The sequence below is a fragment of the Dromiciops gliroides genome, chromosome 1 (genome assembly GCF_019393635.1).
Source record: "Dromiciops gliroides isolate mDroGli1 chromosome 1, mDroGli1.pri, whole genome shotgun sequence".
NCBI classification, from domain to species: Eukaryota; Metazoa; Chordata; class Mammalia; order Microbiotheria; family Microbiotheriidae; genus Dromiciops; species Dromiciops gliroides.
In genome coordinates this window covers 593,769,039-593,785,387 of record NC_057861.1, presented here as the reverse complement: position 1 = coordinate 593,785,387, position 16,349 = coordinate 593,769,039, and the positions used below count along the sequence as shown (strand labels likewise).

The following is a 16,349-nucleotide window of genomic DNA, read 5'->3' as shown; positions in this document are numbered from 1 at the left end:
GGAATGGTTCATCATCTCATTAGTACAGCTACCTTGAGAGCTTCTTAAGTCACAAGAACAAAAAACTCACATTCTGTTGTTACCTTCATTCAGAACTATAGATCCCGACAATACTGACTAGTTGTATTGGGCCTCTGATAGTGGATCTTCACTCAGCCTTCCATTCCATTAAAATGCATTTTCTCTTAGGAGTTAACATATATATATATATATTTTTTAGTGAGGCAATTGGGGTTAAGTGACTTGCCTAGGGTCACACAGCTAGTAAGTGTTAAGTGTCTGAGGCTGGATTTGAACTCAGGTACTCCTGACTCCACGGCCGGTGCTCTATCCACTGCGCCATCTAGCTGCCCTGAGTTAACATATATTGAGCGAACATTTACAAATATTGAGCATTTTTTTTTTTTTGGAAATTTACATAAAGAGGAATATAACAGGGCATATCCCTGGGAAAGGCAGATTTCATTTCCAGCTCAATCTGCTTCTCAGAGAGGGACTGGAATGAATGTTTGCTTCTAATACAAGGAGGATGATTGATTGACCCACACCATTTGGTCATTATTAGAGGAATTAATACAAGACCTTCCTTCTGAGAGAACTGAAGAAATCTACATTATTTTCCCAGATATTTCTTACATTCACTCTTATTATGCATCTAGTGAAGTGTTACTGCCCCTTGGATAACATTTTATTAATTACTGATTCAAGGTATTCAAAGGTAGGCTGCTGACCAAGAAAAATAACACCTTTTTCCACAGTGGAAGAGAGACACATAGGATACTGAAAAGAACAGTAGGAGTCAGATGACCTGGGTCCATTCCTGATTTTGCCACTAACATGCTGTGTAACCTCTGTCCGCTCTCTTATCCTGTGTGCCTCTGCTTCCCTTCTAATGAGGATTTTATTTATATATATATATATATATATATATATATATATATATACACACACACATACATACATACACATACATATATATACATACATATACATATATATGTATATATATACACACATACATACATACACATACATATATATACATACACATACATATACATATATATGTATATATAAAATCAACTTACTTGCTTTGGTGAGGCAGTTGGGGTTAAGTGACTTGCCTAAGGTCACACAGCTAGTAAGTCTTAAGTGTCTGAGGCCAGATTTGAACTCAGGTCCTCCTGAATCCAGGGCCAGTGCTTTATCCACTGCGCCACCTCGCTGCCCCATCATCAACTTAATGTTGATGAGGGTCAAATGAAATCATATACTTGAAAATGCTTTGGTGGGGGGGGCGGCAGCTAGGTGGCGCAGTGGATAAAGCACTGGCCCTGGATTCAGGAGGACCTGAGTTCAAATCTGGCCTCAGACACTTGACACTTACTAGCTGTGTGACCCTGGGCAAGTCACTTAACCCTCATTGCCCCACAAAAAAAGAAAAAAAGAAAAAGAAAAAAAAAGTAAAAAAGAAATGCTTTGAGAAGGATCAAGTGATATGCAGATTGAGGGATTATATTTTTAGGCCATCTGTACTTCTTTGCCACTCTTCATCTCACTTTTTTCACATTTAATTTTGCCCATCTGAAGAGTGAGAACACTGAAGGCTCTTCCTTTGCCAGCCCTCTAGTAGTTGATTTTTTTTTCATGTCCAAATAGGCAAACAACACATGCATAGCTAAGATTTTACCTCATGACAACCCACTGTGAGATGTTCTCCAGGAATGTGTGACATTGTTGGGCTAAAATTCTAGCTAGTCTGTCTAAAATCTAATGAGTGGTCGCCAATAAATTATAAGCTTTAACAAGAGTTAGACTTTTAAGCATTTATTAAGGAGAATAAGAATTTGGTGAAGAGAAAGAGAAAGGCCTAGCTTCATCTATCTATTAAAGGGAGAGAGCATTCCTAGCTCCGCTCTCCACCAGAGTTCACACAAAAAAAGAGGAAGTCAGAGCACCAGGCTCCCCCTTCTTCCTTCCACAAGCAAACATAACTTCCTGACGCCAAAGAAAAGACAAATGGTCTTGCCCTCAGAGACCTTCACCTCATGGCAGAGCTTTTCTACAGTAAGTCTCCAGCAGGTGGCTTCATTCCAATCGTTACAACATCCAGGAGTGGGACTATTTTATGGAAGTGAGTGTCTTAATCCAAGCAAGCAAAAAACAATATTTATTATCAATAGGTTCATGCTCATGTATTTATTCTTTCTCTCTTTAATTCTCTACCCCAACCCCTGCTATTTTGATAGTTCTCAATGTTTTTGGGGCAAGGGTTTTGAGAATTTATGGTTTTCTTTAAAAGAAAAAAATCATGCAATTTACCATTCACTGGTAATTTCATTAGGGGAAGAATTTTAGACTTTTCTTTTCTTTTTTTTTTTTTTTAGTAAGGCAATTGGGGTTAAGTGACTTGCCCAGGGTCACACAGCTAGTAAGTGTTAAGTGTCTGAGGCTGGATTTGAACTCAGGTACTCCTGAATCCAGGGCCGGTGCTCTATCCATTGCACCATCTAGCTGCCCCTAGACTTTTCTTTCTAAACCAGGTCCAGGGGCTAATGGATAAGGGATGTCCAAGTGTCTCATTGGATGTTCAGTTTAGAACTGGAAGAGACTCCAAAGGTCATCTCGTCCAACTTTATTGTTGTATAGAGGAGGAACTAAATCTGTCAGAGGTTAAATGTATTGTCCAGTGTTAACAGAAGGAAGAAGCAGGGAAGAAAGGATTTGAACCAGGTCTTTTCCCTAAAAGAAAGGCAGCTCGTTTTTGTAGTGAATAAAGTGCTGGGCCTGGGATCAGGAAGACTCATTTTCCTGAGTTCAAGTCTGGTCTCAGACACTTACTAGCTGTGTGACCCTGGACAAGTCATGATTTCACCCTGTTTATCTCAGTCTCCTAATCTGTAAAATGAGCTGGAGAAGGAAATAGCAAACCACTCCAGTTTCTTTGCTGAGAAAACCCCAAATGGGGTCACAAGGAGTCAGACATAACTGAAAACGACTGAAGCAACAACAATCTTTTCCTCAAAAATGATTTCCATTACTGGACTGTGTCCTACCCCAGATATAGACTGAATAGTGAAGAGAGAGCTGGTTAGATCCTTAAGCAGTGGAAATATATTTACAGAATTCAAGCTGGGAAGGATCTTAAAGATCACCTACTTATCATCTCTTCATTTTACAGATGAAGAAACCAAGGCTTACCACTGTGGTTCACACATTTGAAAAAGTCTTTCTCCATGATGCTTTCCTGATTCCCCTAACTACTAGTTCTCTCCTTCCCCTAACTACTTCTTACTTATTTGTATTTATACAGCCTCTGCCACTTTCCTATGTGGCAAGTCACTTAACTTCCTTGGGTCTCACCTCTAAAAGGAATCAACAGCAACAATGACAATGGCAACAAATTAGCATTTATAAAGTGCTTACTATGTTTCAGGTACTATATTTAGTGCTTTACAATCATTATCTCATTTGATCCTCAACAACCGTGGAAAGCATTATTGTTATCCCCATTTTACAGATGAGGAAACTGAAGCAAACAGGTGAAGTGACTTACCCAGGGTCACACAGCTAGGACATATCAGAAGCTGGATTTAAACTCAGGTCTTCCTGACTCCAGGAGCTAGGTAGTACATTGGATAAGAGCACTTCACCTCTGCCTCAGTTTCCCCATCTATAAAATGGGGATAATTCTAGCATCTACCTACTTATGTTTTTGTGAGGGTCAAATGAGATCATAATCTTAAAGTGCTTAGCAAGTACCTGTCACATAGTAAATGCTATGTAAATCTTAACTGTTATTAGAAGGAAGTGTTTGGACTGGATGGCCAATAAAATTCTCTGCAGCTCTAAATCTATGATCCAGTGAGCCTCTTTGCACATATATTTGTTACCTCTTTTTTAGACCATAGGTTCTTTGAGAGTAGGAATTGCTTTGTTTTCTTTCACACATAACTGGCATTTCATTAAATGCTTGTTGATCGACTAAATGATGGATTGACTAGATGGAACTTATTCAGCATTGCACAGCTAGTTAGAAGCAAAGCAGAGACTATATCCCCCATCTTGTAACTCCTTATGTAGAACTCTTGCTCTCTGTCTCTCCCTTCCTCCCTCCCATTTACATTATACTGATTTGGGGTAAGGAGCTGGTAAAGTCCTTGGGAGGAGCTTAGCAGTGCTGTTTTTATCCTTCCTGACTAGTTGCTGATATAGCTGAGTTAAAGATGTCCCCTGGGTGTGATTGGAAATGGAAGTTTAATGATGGTGCAAATACTGTTTATCTAGATTTTTTTTTTTTCTGGGAGAATTGGGGATAAAAAAATCCCCCTGATGGGCTACCGAGTCTTGTAACTTCTGACAATCTATGACAGACTGTCAGGAAAGTTGAATTCTTTGGGGCTGCTTGTTCTGCCTCTGCCTTCTTTTCTGTTATGTGATTTAATTACAAGTTTAATCATTTTTGAAACTCCAGCCATCCCTCCAGAGTCTCAAGACCTGTTCTTTTAATAGGGAGGCATTACTCCACTGAGTGGCTATCTGAAAGGAAGGTTAGATGTGCCTCTCAAATCTTTCCCTTGGCAAGTGAGAAAGACGAGGCCAAATAAACAGAAGTTGTTTTGACATTTTTCTTTTTTTAATCATAGAGAAAGAACAAAGTATATTTAACTTAAAGAGGCTGCATTCATTATTGATGGAAGCTCATAAGCAATAAAAATATTGCAGTTTACCATTAATGAAGAAGTATTACTATAAATTAGATGGTAATCTCAAGTGCATATAGTATGGGGCTAGCCTAGTTGTCCCTCTCTTTTGGTGCCTACTTATTTCTAACCTTTGATTCCTCTCCATTCACCCTCCCAAATTAAAAAAAAAAGAAATAAAATGAAAGGACCAACCCCTCTAGTAGATTTTTATAACTTTGCATACAATATATTTAGTTTAGTAATGAAAAATTTCAGCTTGAGGCAACGTATATAGTAGCATTTCTAATGTTTTTTAAACAGCTATTAATGTAGTCAAGCTGTGTTTTTTCTTCTCCTGTATATAATCATCTGCTCAGTGGTGCACTCTATAACTCAGAGCAGGAGCCAGAGGAGGGGCCTGCTGTGATTGATGGGGCAAGGCCTAGCAAGCTGAAAGAGTCCCATCTGGATTAGGTTTTTGGGAGCAGTCAGATGTTGAGTGGGAGGTCAGCAAGGCTTGCATTAGCTCCCCCTCCTTCAACACCCCTATCATCCACACTCATCCACACATTACATAGCACACACACACCCTCATCCATAATTGATGCTTGCCTTGGGCAGATGCTCTATGGCCTGGGACTAGAACAGCTGCTAAGTTTATGGAGGATAAAGGAAACAGGATGGTGCAGCAGGTATTTTTTTTTTTCCATTTTATCTTTCACTTGAAACTGTGATTTGAAAGGAGCCGGAGAGCCTTTCCCCTATTAAGCTGTCTGGCTGCATGAAAGCCTCCTGTGATACCTATTTTGCTTCTTGCTTCGGTTCTGGAAGAAGGCAAGCTGCAGCAATAAGTGTGTGTGTGTGTGTGTGTGTGTGTGTGTGTGTGTGTGTGTGTGTGTGTGTGTGTGTGTTGGTCTGTCGGTCTGTCTGTCTGCTGTGCTTGATCTAACTGAGATGATCTTATATCCAATTACAGGTTAATGGGGGTAATTTGGAATTTTCCTCTTTGTCTAAATGCCCTGAGGATATGATGTCGTTTGGCTTATTTAAGTACAGTACAAGACACATTCTCTGAATATGCAGTATTTCTGAAATTGAATTTGAAATTGAACACACAAACTACTAAACTCAACTTTAAAAAACGAAAACTCCCAGCAAGATGAAAACTGTCGGCAATCGCCAAGAACAGTAGTTTTCTAGAGTAAACTGATGTTTCAGTGTAGCAGTACTGGTGGGATGGGAGGGGGAAAGGCCCTGGAGGAGTGACTTGTCTTTTTGTTGTTGTTATATGGATGGACTCAGCTGGCTTATTAAGACTTGACACTTTTCTGTATTTCTTCATTATCAAAGGAATGGAAGAGCTTCTTCAGAATGAGAAAGGGCTATTGAAGGACCGAAGCCTAAAGGAGGGGGGATCTTGGAGGGGCTTCAAAAACTTTGCCTTTGAAAGTTGAAAACTTGTAGGATTTTAAGTCAGTATAGATGGTTATGAAATTCAGGCACTTTTCACTTTTGAAGAGCCAAGCGTTTAAGTTGAAAGCAATAAACTGGATTTTATACACTGCCACGTAAAGAATATTTTTGAGTGGAAATGTGGTTTTCATTAGATTTCAGGCCAAAACATTTTGCAAAGTCTGACTGTCTGCCACCCTTTGTTCTTTCATTTGCCAAAAAGTACTTTATTAAACCACATAGAAAAATGGATGTGCCAGGTCTGACATAAAGCACTCCCTTCCCCTTAGCCCACCTTAAAGAGGAGAACTTAGGGTACAGAATGAATTACTTGCCCAGAAGGCTTCTCTGTGCATAAGGAGAGTGACATACTGACCCTGTGAATCTGTTCACACAAAGAAATACACCATTATCACACGTAGTAGCCAGACTGTGTATTAGTTTTAAAATGGAGATAATTTCCTGGCATTTCCATGCCTCAGTTAAAAACGACTTTAAATTCAGATGAGATTTTCTTTTTACTGGCATCAGACATTATATATATATATATATATATATACATTATATATATATATATATATATTTAAAGTATCCTTTGATTAGATTAAAAAATACTGAAAGAAACAGCACACGATGTAATGATGGAGTTGCAGCTTGATTATATTTTTGGCATGTCTATAAATGTTAACCTGAATCTAGTACATTAATAGGCATGTTGTATGTTTCTTCAGCAATGTGCAAGGATCCACTAGCAGTTTTCCTGTAATCATTCTGTTATACATTCTACCTTCCAGTATATAAATGGAGAGACTGAATCACAATAGCCCCAAATGGGTGATTTGTGTGGCTTTGAAATACATACTAATACTATCCATTCAATCTTTGCATATTGCTGTAGCCCAGAGAAAAACTAGGTTCTGCACATTACTTATTTGATTTTTGAAATCCCCTAAAGTGGCTGGAGATGTGTATGACATTGTGTGCCTCTGGGTGTTTGGTTAGGGAAGAGGGCAATAAGAAGGAATGAGAGGAGTTTGTTTTGTTGTTTTGCTTTATTTTTAAGTCCTTAGTCCCCCCCCCACCAAAAAAGGCAAAAAACAATACAAAACCAACCCCACCCCACCTCTGCCCATATCACAGTCTCCTACCTTAACTTTAGGTTTAAAATAAAAATAGTCCTAGCTTAGTGATAGGGTAGGGGAAGAAAAGAAGAGATGTAAGTATTGATGAACAAGTCCATATCTAGCAAAACTGCTCCCAAATAATGATGCCTGACAGTGTCACAGTGAGGCAGAGAGAGTGATTATCAAGTTTCACCTGGGAACGTTTCCTTCCATGTCTCTGAAATGATATGTTCTCAAGTTATCTGGAGGCTGCAATGACAATTGACCTTTTTTATTGCCTCCTTGTTATTTAGGGTTCTACCCAGTTCAAGTCCATGGTCTGAGACAGAATGAGTTCTTCTGGACTAGGGGGGTGTTTCCAGGGAAGATAGAGATACTGTATCAAAAGTAGTTTGAAGCTACTAGTAAGAAATTGCACACAAAGTGCAGCACTCTTAATTAAATATTAGCTGTAATTAGCACAAAGTGTGAATGTTACGAATATTAATTAGGGTCTCCTGGAACTGCTGTCAGTGTTAATGAGAAACAGTAGGGGTCCCGGCAACATCTGTTTTAGAACTCCAGGTAGAGGATAAAAATCTCGAGAACAAATGCACCTGGACATTAGCCACCGGTGGCTTTGTAGCTAAGATTAGTCTTATACCATGTCTGCCACATGACTTGCTTTTCCCAGGGATGCTGGGGATCATTGGTAACCAACTCTTGTCCTTTAGCCCCAGGACAACATATCTTAGTGGTATTCTTCTTTGTCCATCCCAATGCTTGCTTCCTTCTTCCAAATATCATTCCATCTCACTTCCTGTGCTCACTCTTGTCGAGTAGTGGAATGTGGGCAGATTCCAATTGCCAAGGTTAGAGTTGAAGGTTGCCATGATGTTTATGCTATAGAACTTATCTACTGTGTACACATTTAACTTGGTCTGTGAGGTTGGTAGTCTCTTAGGTTTCATTTTGCTTTATATTAGTGAGTACTGACTTTTTTTTGTGGGGGAAGAAGCGGGGGAGGGAAAGTCCCCAGATCTATGATGTCATCATTATAGGGAACTCTTGCTTCCACCAATGAAAGCAGACAACTCATTTGTGAGTTGTAGTTTTGTCTTTGTATCCCAGTACCTAGGTACTTTAAAATGCTTATTGAATAATTATAATATTAGAGTCACTGAGAGGTGAAGTGACTTGTCCATTGTTAGATGGCTAGTATTTGTCAGAGGCAGAACTCCATCCCTGGTCTTTTAGACTCCAAAACTGATCCTACCATTACCATGTGTCATTTCCCCCCTTTTAAGCACTTTAGCATCTTGCTATAAAATGGTAATATTTATATAACTCTTGACAGATCCAGAATACTATCCCCACAACATCCCTGGGAGGTGAGCCATTCTTTCCAATCTATAGCTGAGGAAAATGGAGGCATAAAGTTAGAAATGGAATTTGAACCCAGGTCTTTTGTCTTTTATTCCATTCCTCTTTCTATTACTCTGTGCTACATTTAATTTTATATTTAGCAGATCTTTCTTGGACCCCATACCTAGAAGGTCATCTATTAAATGCCCCAAAGTATCTCAGTATAGCCACATGGTAAAAACAACAACGACAACAACAAAAACCTCCTAAGGATATTGTTAGGAGGCTAGATTAGATTTGGAGATGGCCCTGAAAAGTGAAGCAGTACCTTTTTTCCTGGAGTGAGGATGGTATCCCTGGGAGAATCTATTGAGTAGACTATGGATGACTGATGCAGACTCTTCTTTTCCCTCTTCCTTCCCCACCTTTTCTCTTCCACCACTATTCCTCCCCCCAGTCTTCTAGGTCCTGATTTCTTTCTTTGATCCATTATAGAATATTTGGGTATATGCTTAGGAGCCTGGTAGTAGAAAACAAATCTTTATGAACTGAACTGCGGATATTATTTGGGTATATACAACCCTCCTTAAAAGCATGTTGTGATTTTCTTGAAATTGAAATTAATATATGGATTTTGCTCATGCGCTCTCTCTCTCTCTCTCTCTCTCTCTCTCTCTCTCTCTCTCTCTCTCTCTCTCTCTCTCTCTCTCTCTCTCTCTCCACACACACACACACACACACACACACACACACACACACACACACACACACACATTTATAGTGGGAAAAAGTTCAAATGGAAGGGTATGATACTACTACTCTTCAGGAAAAGGAAATTAAAAAGGATAGATAGCTTTTTCCTTGTGTATCTCTTTTTGTCTCTGTCTTTGCCCATTACAAGGCCTGTCTAGCCTTCCCTCTGTCATAATTTTAAAATGCCATTCTATGTAATCAGATAGGATGCCCATCTAAAATAGAGCCCTAGGAGGCCAGCCTGTTCCTCTATGAGGGACCAGGTTTGCCTGCCCTTCAAAGTTCTTTCTCACAGGCCTGAGCTTTCCAGGTTTCAGTTTTACCAGTGAGAATAAGTGTTTATGATAGGATTTCTTTACTTGAAGTTATATTCTTAGATGGGCCCATGTCATGTGGAGACAAATGGGAGAGGAGGAGGATGTTACTTGGGCTAGAAATAGCTGTGAGTTTCTAAATCAGAAAGTACAGAGAATGTGGGAAGAGCTGATTTTTCTTGAATTTTCTCTAAACTCCATCAACTTCTTCCAGTACTGGGAGCTTTCTACACCCACAGTAAGAAAGGAATTAGTCTCCTCAACATCCTTAGGAATTGATCTGTATTTTTACTTCCAAACAATAAACTAGGTTGATAGAGATTAGTATGGGGGAGGAAAGGATCTAGAAGAAACTGTAAATGCGTTGCATAATTGTCTTAACTTACCCTATGCTTAGTTCTTTCTACAGTTATTACTAATATCATAATAGTGTTACACCCTCATGATAAATACACGGGTTTTGCCTTCTAGGATTATTTCTTCCCCCATTTGCTGAAAGGTTTCACTGTGACCAGATCCTCTCTTGGAAAAGCCTAGTTAACATCGATGACAACTACCTAGAAGATGTCCCTGTTTCTGATATTGTTCTCCTTGCTATAATTATATGAACACTAAAGTCACATCTAAATGACCATAGAAAATAGGAGATGCAACTATTTGGTGTGTAATTGCAAAGAATTCTTTTTTATATGCAAATAAGAGTGCATCAGTGGGGGCAGCTAGGTGGCTCAGTGGATAAACACCGGCCTTGGATTCATGAGGACCTAGGTTCAAATCTGGCCTCAGGACACTTGACACTTAACTAGCTGTGTGACCTTGGGCAAGTCACTTAACCCTCATTGCCCCCCCCCCCAAAAAAAAGAGTGCCTCAGTGGAATGACCCAAGGCATTTTGATTATATTCTCTGGCATAGTATCTTCTAAAAGTCATTGGGAGAAGATGCTTTCTGAGATGGATTTTAAGAATACATATATTGATATCTTTTGTTTTTACATCATGTACATGTTCCATTGGTGCCCCTTCCCCTTCTCAGACATTCCTTATATAAAAAGAAGGGGAAAATACAATTCAGCAAAATTAACCAGCCTATTCAGTGTTCCATACACATAGTTGCCTACCTCTGCAAAGAAGGGAGGGAGTTGTGTTGCCATATATTTTCTTTGGGTCGAGGCTTAGTCATTATAATTTCACAGTATTCAGTTTATTTTCCCCTATTTATACTGTCCTAGTCCCTGTAAATGTTTTTTTCAATGGCATCTAATTTCTTTCCAAACAAAAATATCACTGTTAAAGACATTTTGGTTTCTATGGGATTCTTCTTTTTATCATTACTCTTTTTGTGGTGTCATAGTGAGATGTTGGGGCCAAAGGACATAGACATTTTAGGCACTTTCATGAGATAGTCCAAGAATGCTTCAAATGTGTGTTCTTATCCCATTTTGGTGGGTTTCAAAACAAAGGACAGTCATTAGTATCTATCTAACATAAAAAGAACTATTAGGCAGCTACCTGTGATAAATTTATAGGAGGACATGGATGAGAACTACACTATACCATAATGGCAAATATAAATTGTGATCTGGGTTACTGCAGTACTGGAAAAATTGTCCCAAATTAGTGTGTGTGTGTGTGTGTGTGTGTGTGTGTGTGTGTGTGTGTGTGAGAGAGAGAGAGAGAGAGAGAGAGAGAGAGAGAGAGAATGAGAATGAGTGTACTTTGTCACTTTATTACATTGACTATTTGTAATATGCTACATTTCAATACTTTCATAATTCCAGAGAAACTCTGATTTCATCAGTCTGGGGGTCACTCTTCACTGATGCAGATCTCATTTCCTTCACATCCTGGTAGACAATACTATTGAATTGCTATGCTTAAAAAATAAAATCAAATCACCACCTTGTGGCCCATCTTTTAGCAATGGGCTTCTGTCTGTTACTTAAGTGTTTTCAGACAGTAGATACACATTCTCTCCCTAGGTCTACTCAAAAGACCTTCCATTTTGGTAAGACCTGCCAGATCTTGGTAGCCTTTAAGACCCTAGTATCACATCCATACCTTAATGAAGATTTAAAGTAGGACTTTACCATTAAATTATACTTCACTTTTTAAAAAAAGTGACAAATTTTAACCAATTAAAAAAACCCCCACACACTTTGCTGTACTTAGAACAGGGACATGATAGTGGAAAATTTCTGGCCAAATTAGGATCTGGAATTCAGATTGGTTGCCTCTCTCTGGAAATGAGAATACCAATAAAGAAACAAAGGAGATACTGGAATGTTCTCTGACACAGTTGCTGTTAAAAAAGTATCCCCCTCCACCCCCCAATTGTGCTGCCTGAATAGTATAAAACCTTGAGTGGACTCACATTCTAGTGGAAGAGTTTGTTCTTAAATATACACACCCTTGTACATCAAGTCCTTCAGAGGTTGCACTTCATTTGATCTTTTGTGGCACTTTAACTGTGAAATTAAGAGTCGACTGTCATGTAGAAGGCTGCATATTGACTTGTTCCAAAACAGGATTATAATCAGGGCTCTTCAGGATCAAACAGGACACAATCCCTAAGGGGACATTAACTTTGGGTCCTTAACTCTCTTTGGATTCTGGAGAAGTTTCTATGTAGCTACTAACTGCTTTCTTTTCCCTTTCCCTTTTGCTTTTCCAGGGTAATCAGGAAGCTACAGCAGCTCCTGACACGATGGCACAGCCTTATGCCTCCGCCCAGTTTGCTCCCCCTCAGAATGGAATCCCTGCAGAATACACGACTCCCCATCCTCATCCCGCTCCAGAGTACACAGGCCAGACAACAGTCCCAGAGCACACGTTAAACATGTACCCTCCAGCGCAGACGCATTCTGAACAGAGTGCCACCGACACGAGTGCGCAGACTGTCTCCGGCACAGCTACAGTAAGTGTAGCATTTTCATCTTCTGGGATGGTTTGGAGAGGGCGTAACTTTAAGCTCACTCACCTGGGTGGCAAATGGGGAGGTACACAGCAAGAGGCTTATTAGCCTGAGGGAACCTATTTCTGGCACCAGGGCCTTATCTCCTCATCCTCAAATAGCCTGAAAGAGTTAATTATCCTCTGGAAGATCACAATGGACTTCCTGGAGAATTATGCCTTGGTGCTCCAAGTACTGGACTGTGTGTTTTTCACAGATAAGCCAATTCACCACTAAAAGTGGGTGACCTTTTTTTTCCCCTTCACCCTTTGCATCCTCTCTGCCTTGGAATATGTCATCTCACTTGGACCAAAGCATTTTGCTTCCATTTTCCTCATTTCTTCTGGGTTGATGTAAAAGCACAGTGCTTTTTGTACTTTGGAACCTTCTCCAGTGAGGAGTTAGGATCATTCTGGCTAGGAAGTGCCTTTCCTTCTTTGCTGGTAGTATCCATGGCCATTCTGATTTGAGGATCAAATATACATTGCTTTTTTGTCATTGGAAACTTACCCAAATGAGCTTAAGATCATTTTACCTTGGAATTGTCTTCATTTCTTTATTGGTGGCCTTTCTGAGTTAAGGATCACCACTCTTTTCATTCCTCTTTTTTGCCTGCAAGTGGTTTGAAAATAGTGTGGCTGAGATGTTTTGATTGTATTCATTAGTTTTACTCAAGCTGCTTGTGGTGGTGGTGGTGGGAGGAGTGATCTCTGATTAGGGATATAATAAAGTCATATCACCAAGTAGTTGTTAAATACATATTTTATGCCCAGCCTCATGCTTTGAGGGCTAGAAAAAAGTTGAAGCCATGTTACTTAGGATTGAGAAGTTTGTAATTCCAAAGGGGAGACAAGATTAATTTACCAAAACCAACTAGAGAACAATAAAGTATTGTAAGATTTTAAAGTATGAGACAAAATGGAAACATTAGTTTTTCAGATAAGGAAGAGATCATCATCACAGACTGGAAAATATGTATGGTGTTTGAGGAGCAGATAGTGCAGTGGGAGGGGGACAGGACGATAGTCCGAAGAAATTAATAATATAGAAACTTCTAAGTTGAACTTCTTAAAAATTAAAAAAAAAAGATGCTTCCTTTTCCTTCATTACATTGGTGAAGGACCTTGGATATTTGTAATATTAGATATAGTGTCAGACATATTTAATGTGGTGGTTCATTGTTAATTTTGCCAGTCCTGCTTTTTTTTCTTCTTTCTTGTAAAAAGAAAAACTTTGTTATAAGGGGTGGCTAGAGTAGGATCAGCCCAGTTAACAAACACATGCACTGTTCAAAGGGCCAAAGAAAGACGAGGGGGGAGGGGCAGAGAAGGGACATTCAGGAGTGAATGTTATATAAAAACAAAAAGTAAAAAAAAAATATTTGTTTGAAAGGAGAGGTATCTTATTCTCTATGACCCCATTTCTTTCTTTTCTGTCACATATTTTAGTTGTTTGGTGTAGGTAGTGTGATATAGTAGAAATCATGGAAATGGAATCAGAAGAACTGGAATGAAATCGTATTCTGCTTCATGTGTGACCTGACAAGCGATTTAACTTCTCTCAGCCTTAGTTTTCTAATCTATAGAATGAAGAGCTGGGACTGCATTATTTCCAGGGCCTTTTTAGCTCATATTACTAAGATTCTATAGCCAGGAGAACGAATTTTGATGTATCTACCTTCCCTCTGATTCCAACTGTGACCTCAGAGAAGTAGCTGTGTCAGGACTTGACGATTCACAGAATACTAAATATAGGAATAGAATACCCTCCAACCCAAGATTCTGTCGGGTTTAGAGGCAGTATAGGAAGGTTTGTGGGAGCCGGTCACCTTCTTAGAGTACACACCTTGGACAACCTTAAAGTTCTTCCAAACTTATAAGCAGAGGGTCAGTGCAAATGCTTACTCTGTCACAGTGAAGCCCATTAGGCAAATTTCAAAAACCAATAGCAGGTGTGGTAAGAAAGAAAATCACCCATATGATGTGACTACATATTTTCCAGTGTTCCAACGGCACACAATCCCTGCATATGATTTAACACATAGCACAGAGAATATATAATGTGAGTCTGAATACACCCAGAGCTACCACAGCATCTGAAAAGTAAAGGTTCGGAGGACTTATTAGGTCATCCAGTGAAATCCCCAAGGGCCAAAGATTGTTCCCTACAGGACATTTTCTGCTGAATTCAGATTTAAAGTAGGGCTCCAAAATATCACGCATCAGTTTGCTGACAGAGCCAATACTATTATATATTATATACTACTCCTGACAAGGTATTTTACTCTTGACATATTATAATTAGAAATTTGCAAGTAGAGAATTCGCCAAGTATCTCCACTAGCAACTTAACATCTATTTTTAACACCTCTGCAATCTGCTGAAAAGTCTCCCACAACCTTGCCATCAGATTCGTACACTCCTAATAGGAGCCAACAAGGGTGTCCTAGAGATAGGCACAACAGCAAAATGCTCCGTGGCCTTTGAGAACATGCCTTTAACGAGCCAGACTCTTCGTGTATTTTAGCTACTCACTACTCGCTATGGTGTTAGACATCTCTGGCAGCTGCATTAACTCCTTCAAGATGATAAGGCAGTCTCTCTCTCTCTCTCTCTCTCTCTCTCTCTCTCTCTCTCTCTCTCACTCATTTTTAAAAATTTATGAAGGAATTAATATTGAGGCACAGGAAAAAAATCTTCATGTTCTCTTTTGTGTGAGTTGTATGGCTCACACCACTGTAATGGAGAAAATCTTATAATACACATGGGTCATCAAGTACAGTGAGATAACTGGAGCTCAGCTGCTGGCTTAGATGGCAGGGTTCTGACCCCAGGAAGAGTGATTGGGTGCATACTTACTGCAGGTTTCCTGAAAAGATGAGCATGCAAAATCCTCACTTCCCTGTGGGGTGACTTTTTGTACTGTACTTTATGTGTTCTTAATAGTACCTTCATTTCAAGGTTAGCAACCTTACTTCTATGATGCCACTTCCCAGGTGAGATTACAGACATTAAGTGTTTTACAAACTTTAAAGCACTATATCAGTGCTAGCTACTGGTCTTACTATTTTTATTGATTATTATTATCCTGGAAGTTGTTCCTCTAGGCTTTCTCTTTCTCTTTCATTTTTCGCCTGCTATAGCTCTTCAGATTTTCCTTTGACCCCATGAGGCAGGTAGAAAAAAATCTCATAACCCCCATTTTACAGATAAGGAAGCTGAGGGTTAAGAAAGGGAGGTAATTTATCCAGTCACAAAGTTAGTGGTAGAGCCCAGATTTAAACCTAGTTCTTTTGACTTCCAGAGTAGTCTTTTTTGTTGTTGTTTATTGTACCACTGTCTCTCAACCAAGTACTTTTGTATCTCTAATTTACTCTACCTAGTACTGATTCTCTTTCTGCCACCCCCCCCAAACAACAGCCCTTCTCACTCCCCCACCCCTCCCAAATCTCTACTAATAAAACTGAGCTTTTCTTCTTCTGATTCCATTCTTATTTGCCAATGGTAATCTGAATACGCTTCCATCAAAGAACATTGTATTAACAACAACAACAACAAACATTTACGTCGGGTCTACTATGTGCCAGGCACTGGCTAAATGCTTTACAATCATTACCTCATGTGGCCAATCCATCTATAAACATTTATTAAGCACCTATGCTAAGTTCTGGGGATAGAGAAAGAAGCAAAAGACAGTCCCTGCCCTCAAGGAGCTTACAATCTAGGGA

The 16,349-nt window shown here is 39.4% G+C and overlaps 1 protein-coding gene across 31 annotated transcripts in view; it reads left to right on the top strand.

Moving 5' to 3' along the window:
• RBFOX1 (RNA binding fox-1 homolog 1) overlaps positions 1 to 16,349 on the top strand; it is a 2,803,489-nt gene that overhangs the window by 2,611,970 nt on the left and 175,170 nt on the right. For all 31 annotated transcript variants that reach the window (XM_043976864.1, XM_043976845.1, XM_043976850.1 and 28 more), the window contains one exon: positions 12,344 to 12,586. In XM_043976864.1, the coding sequence (XP_043832799.1) occupies positions 12,344 to 12,586 (243 nt within the window). The remainder of the gene's footprint in view (positions 1 to 12,343; positions 12,587 to 16,349) is intronic.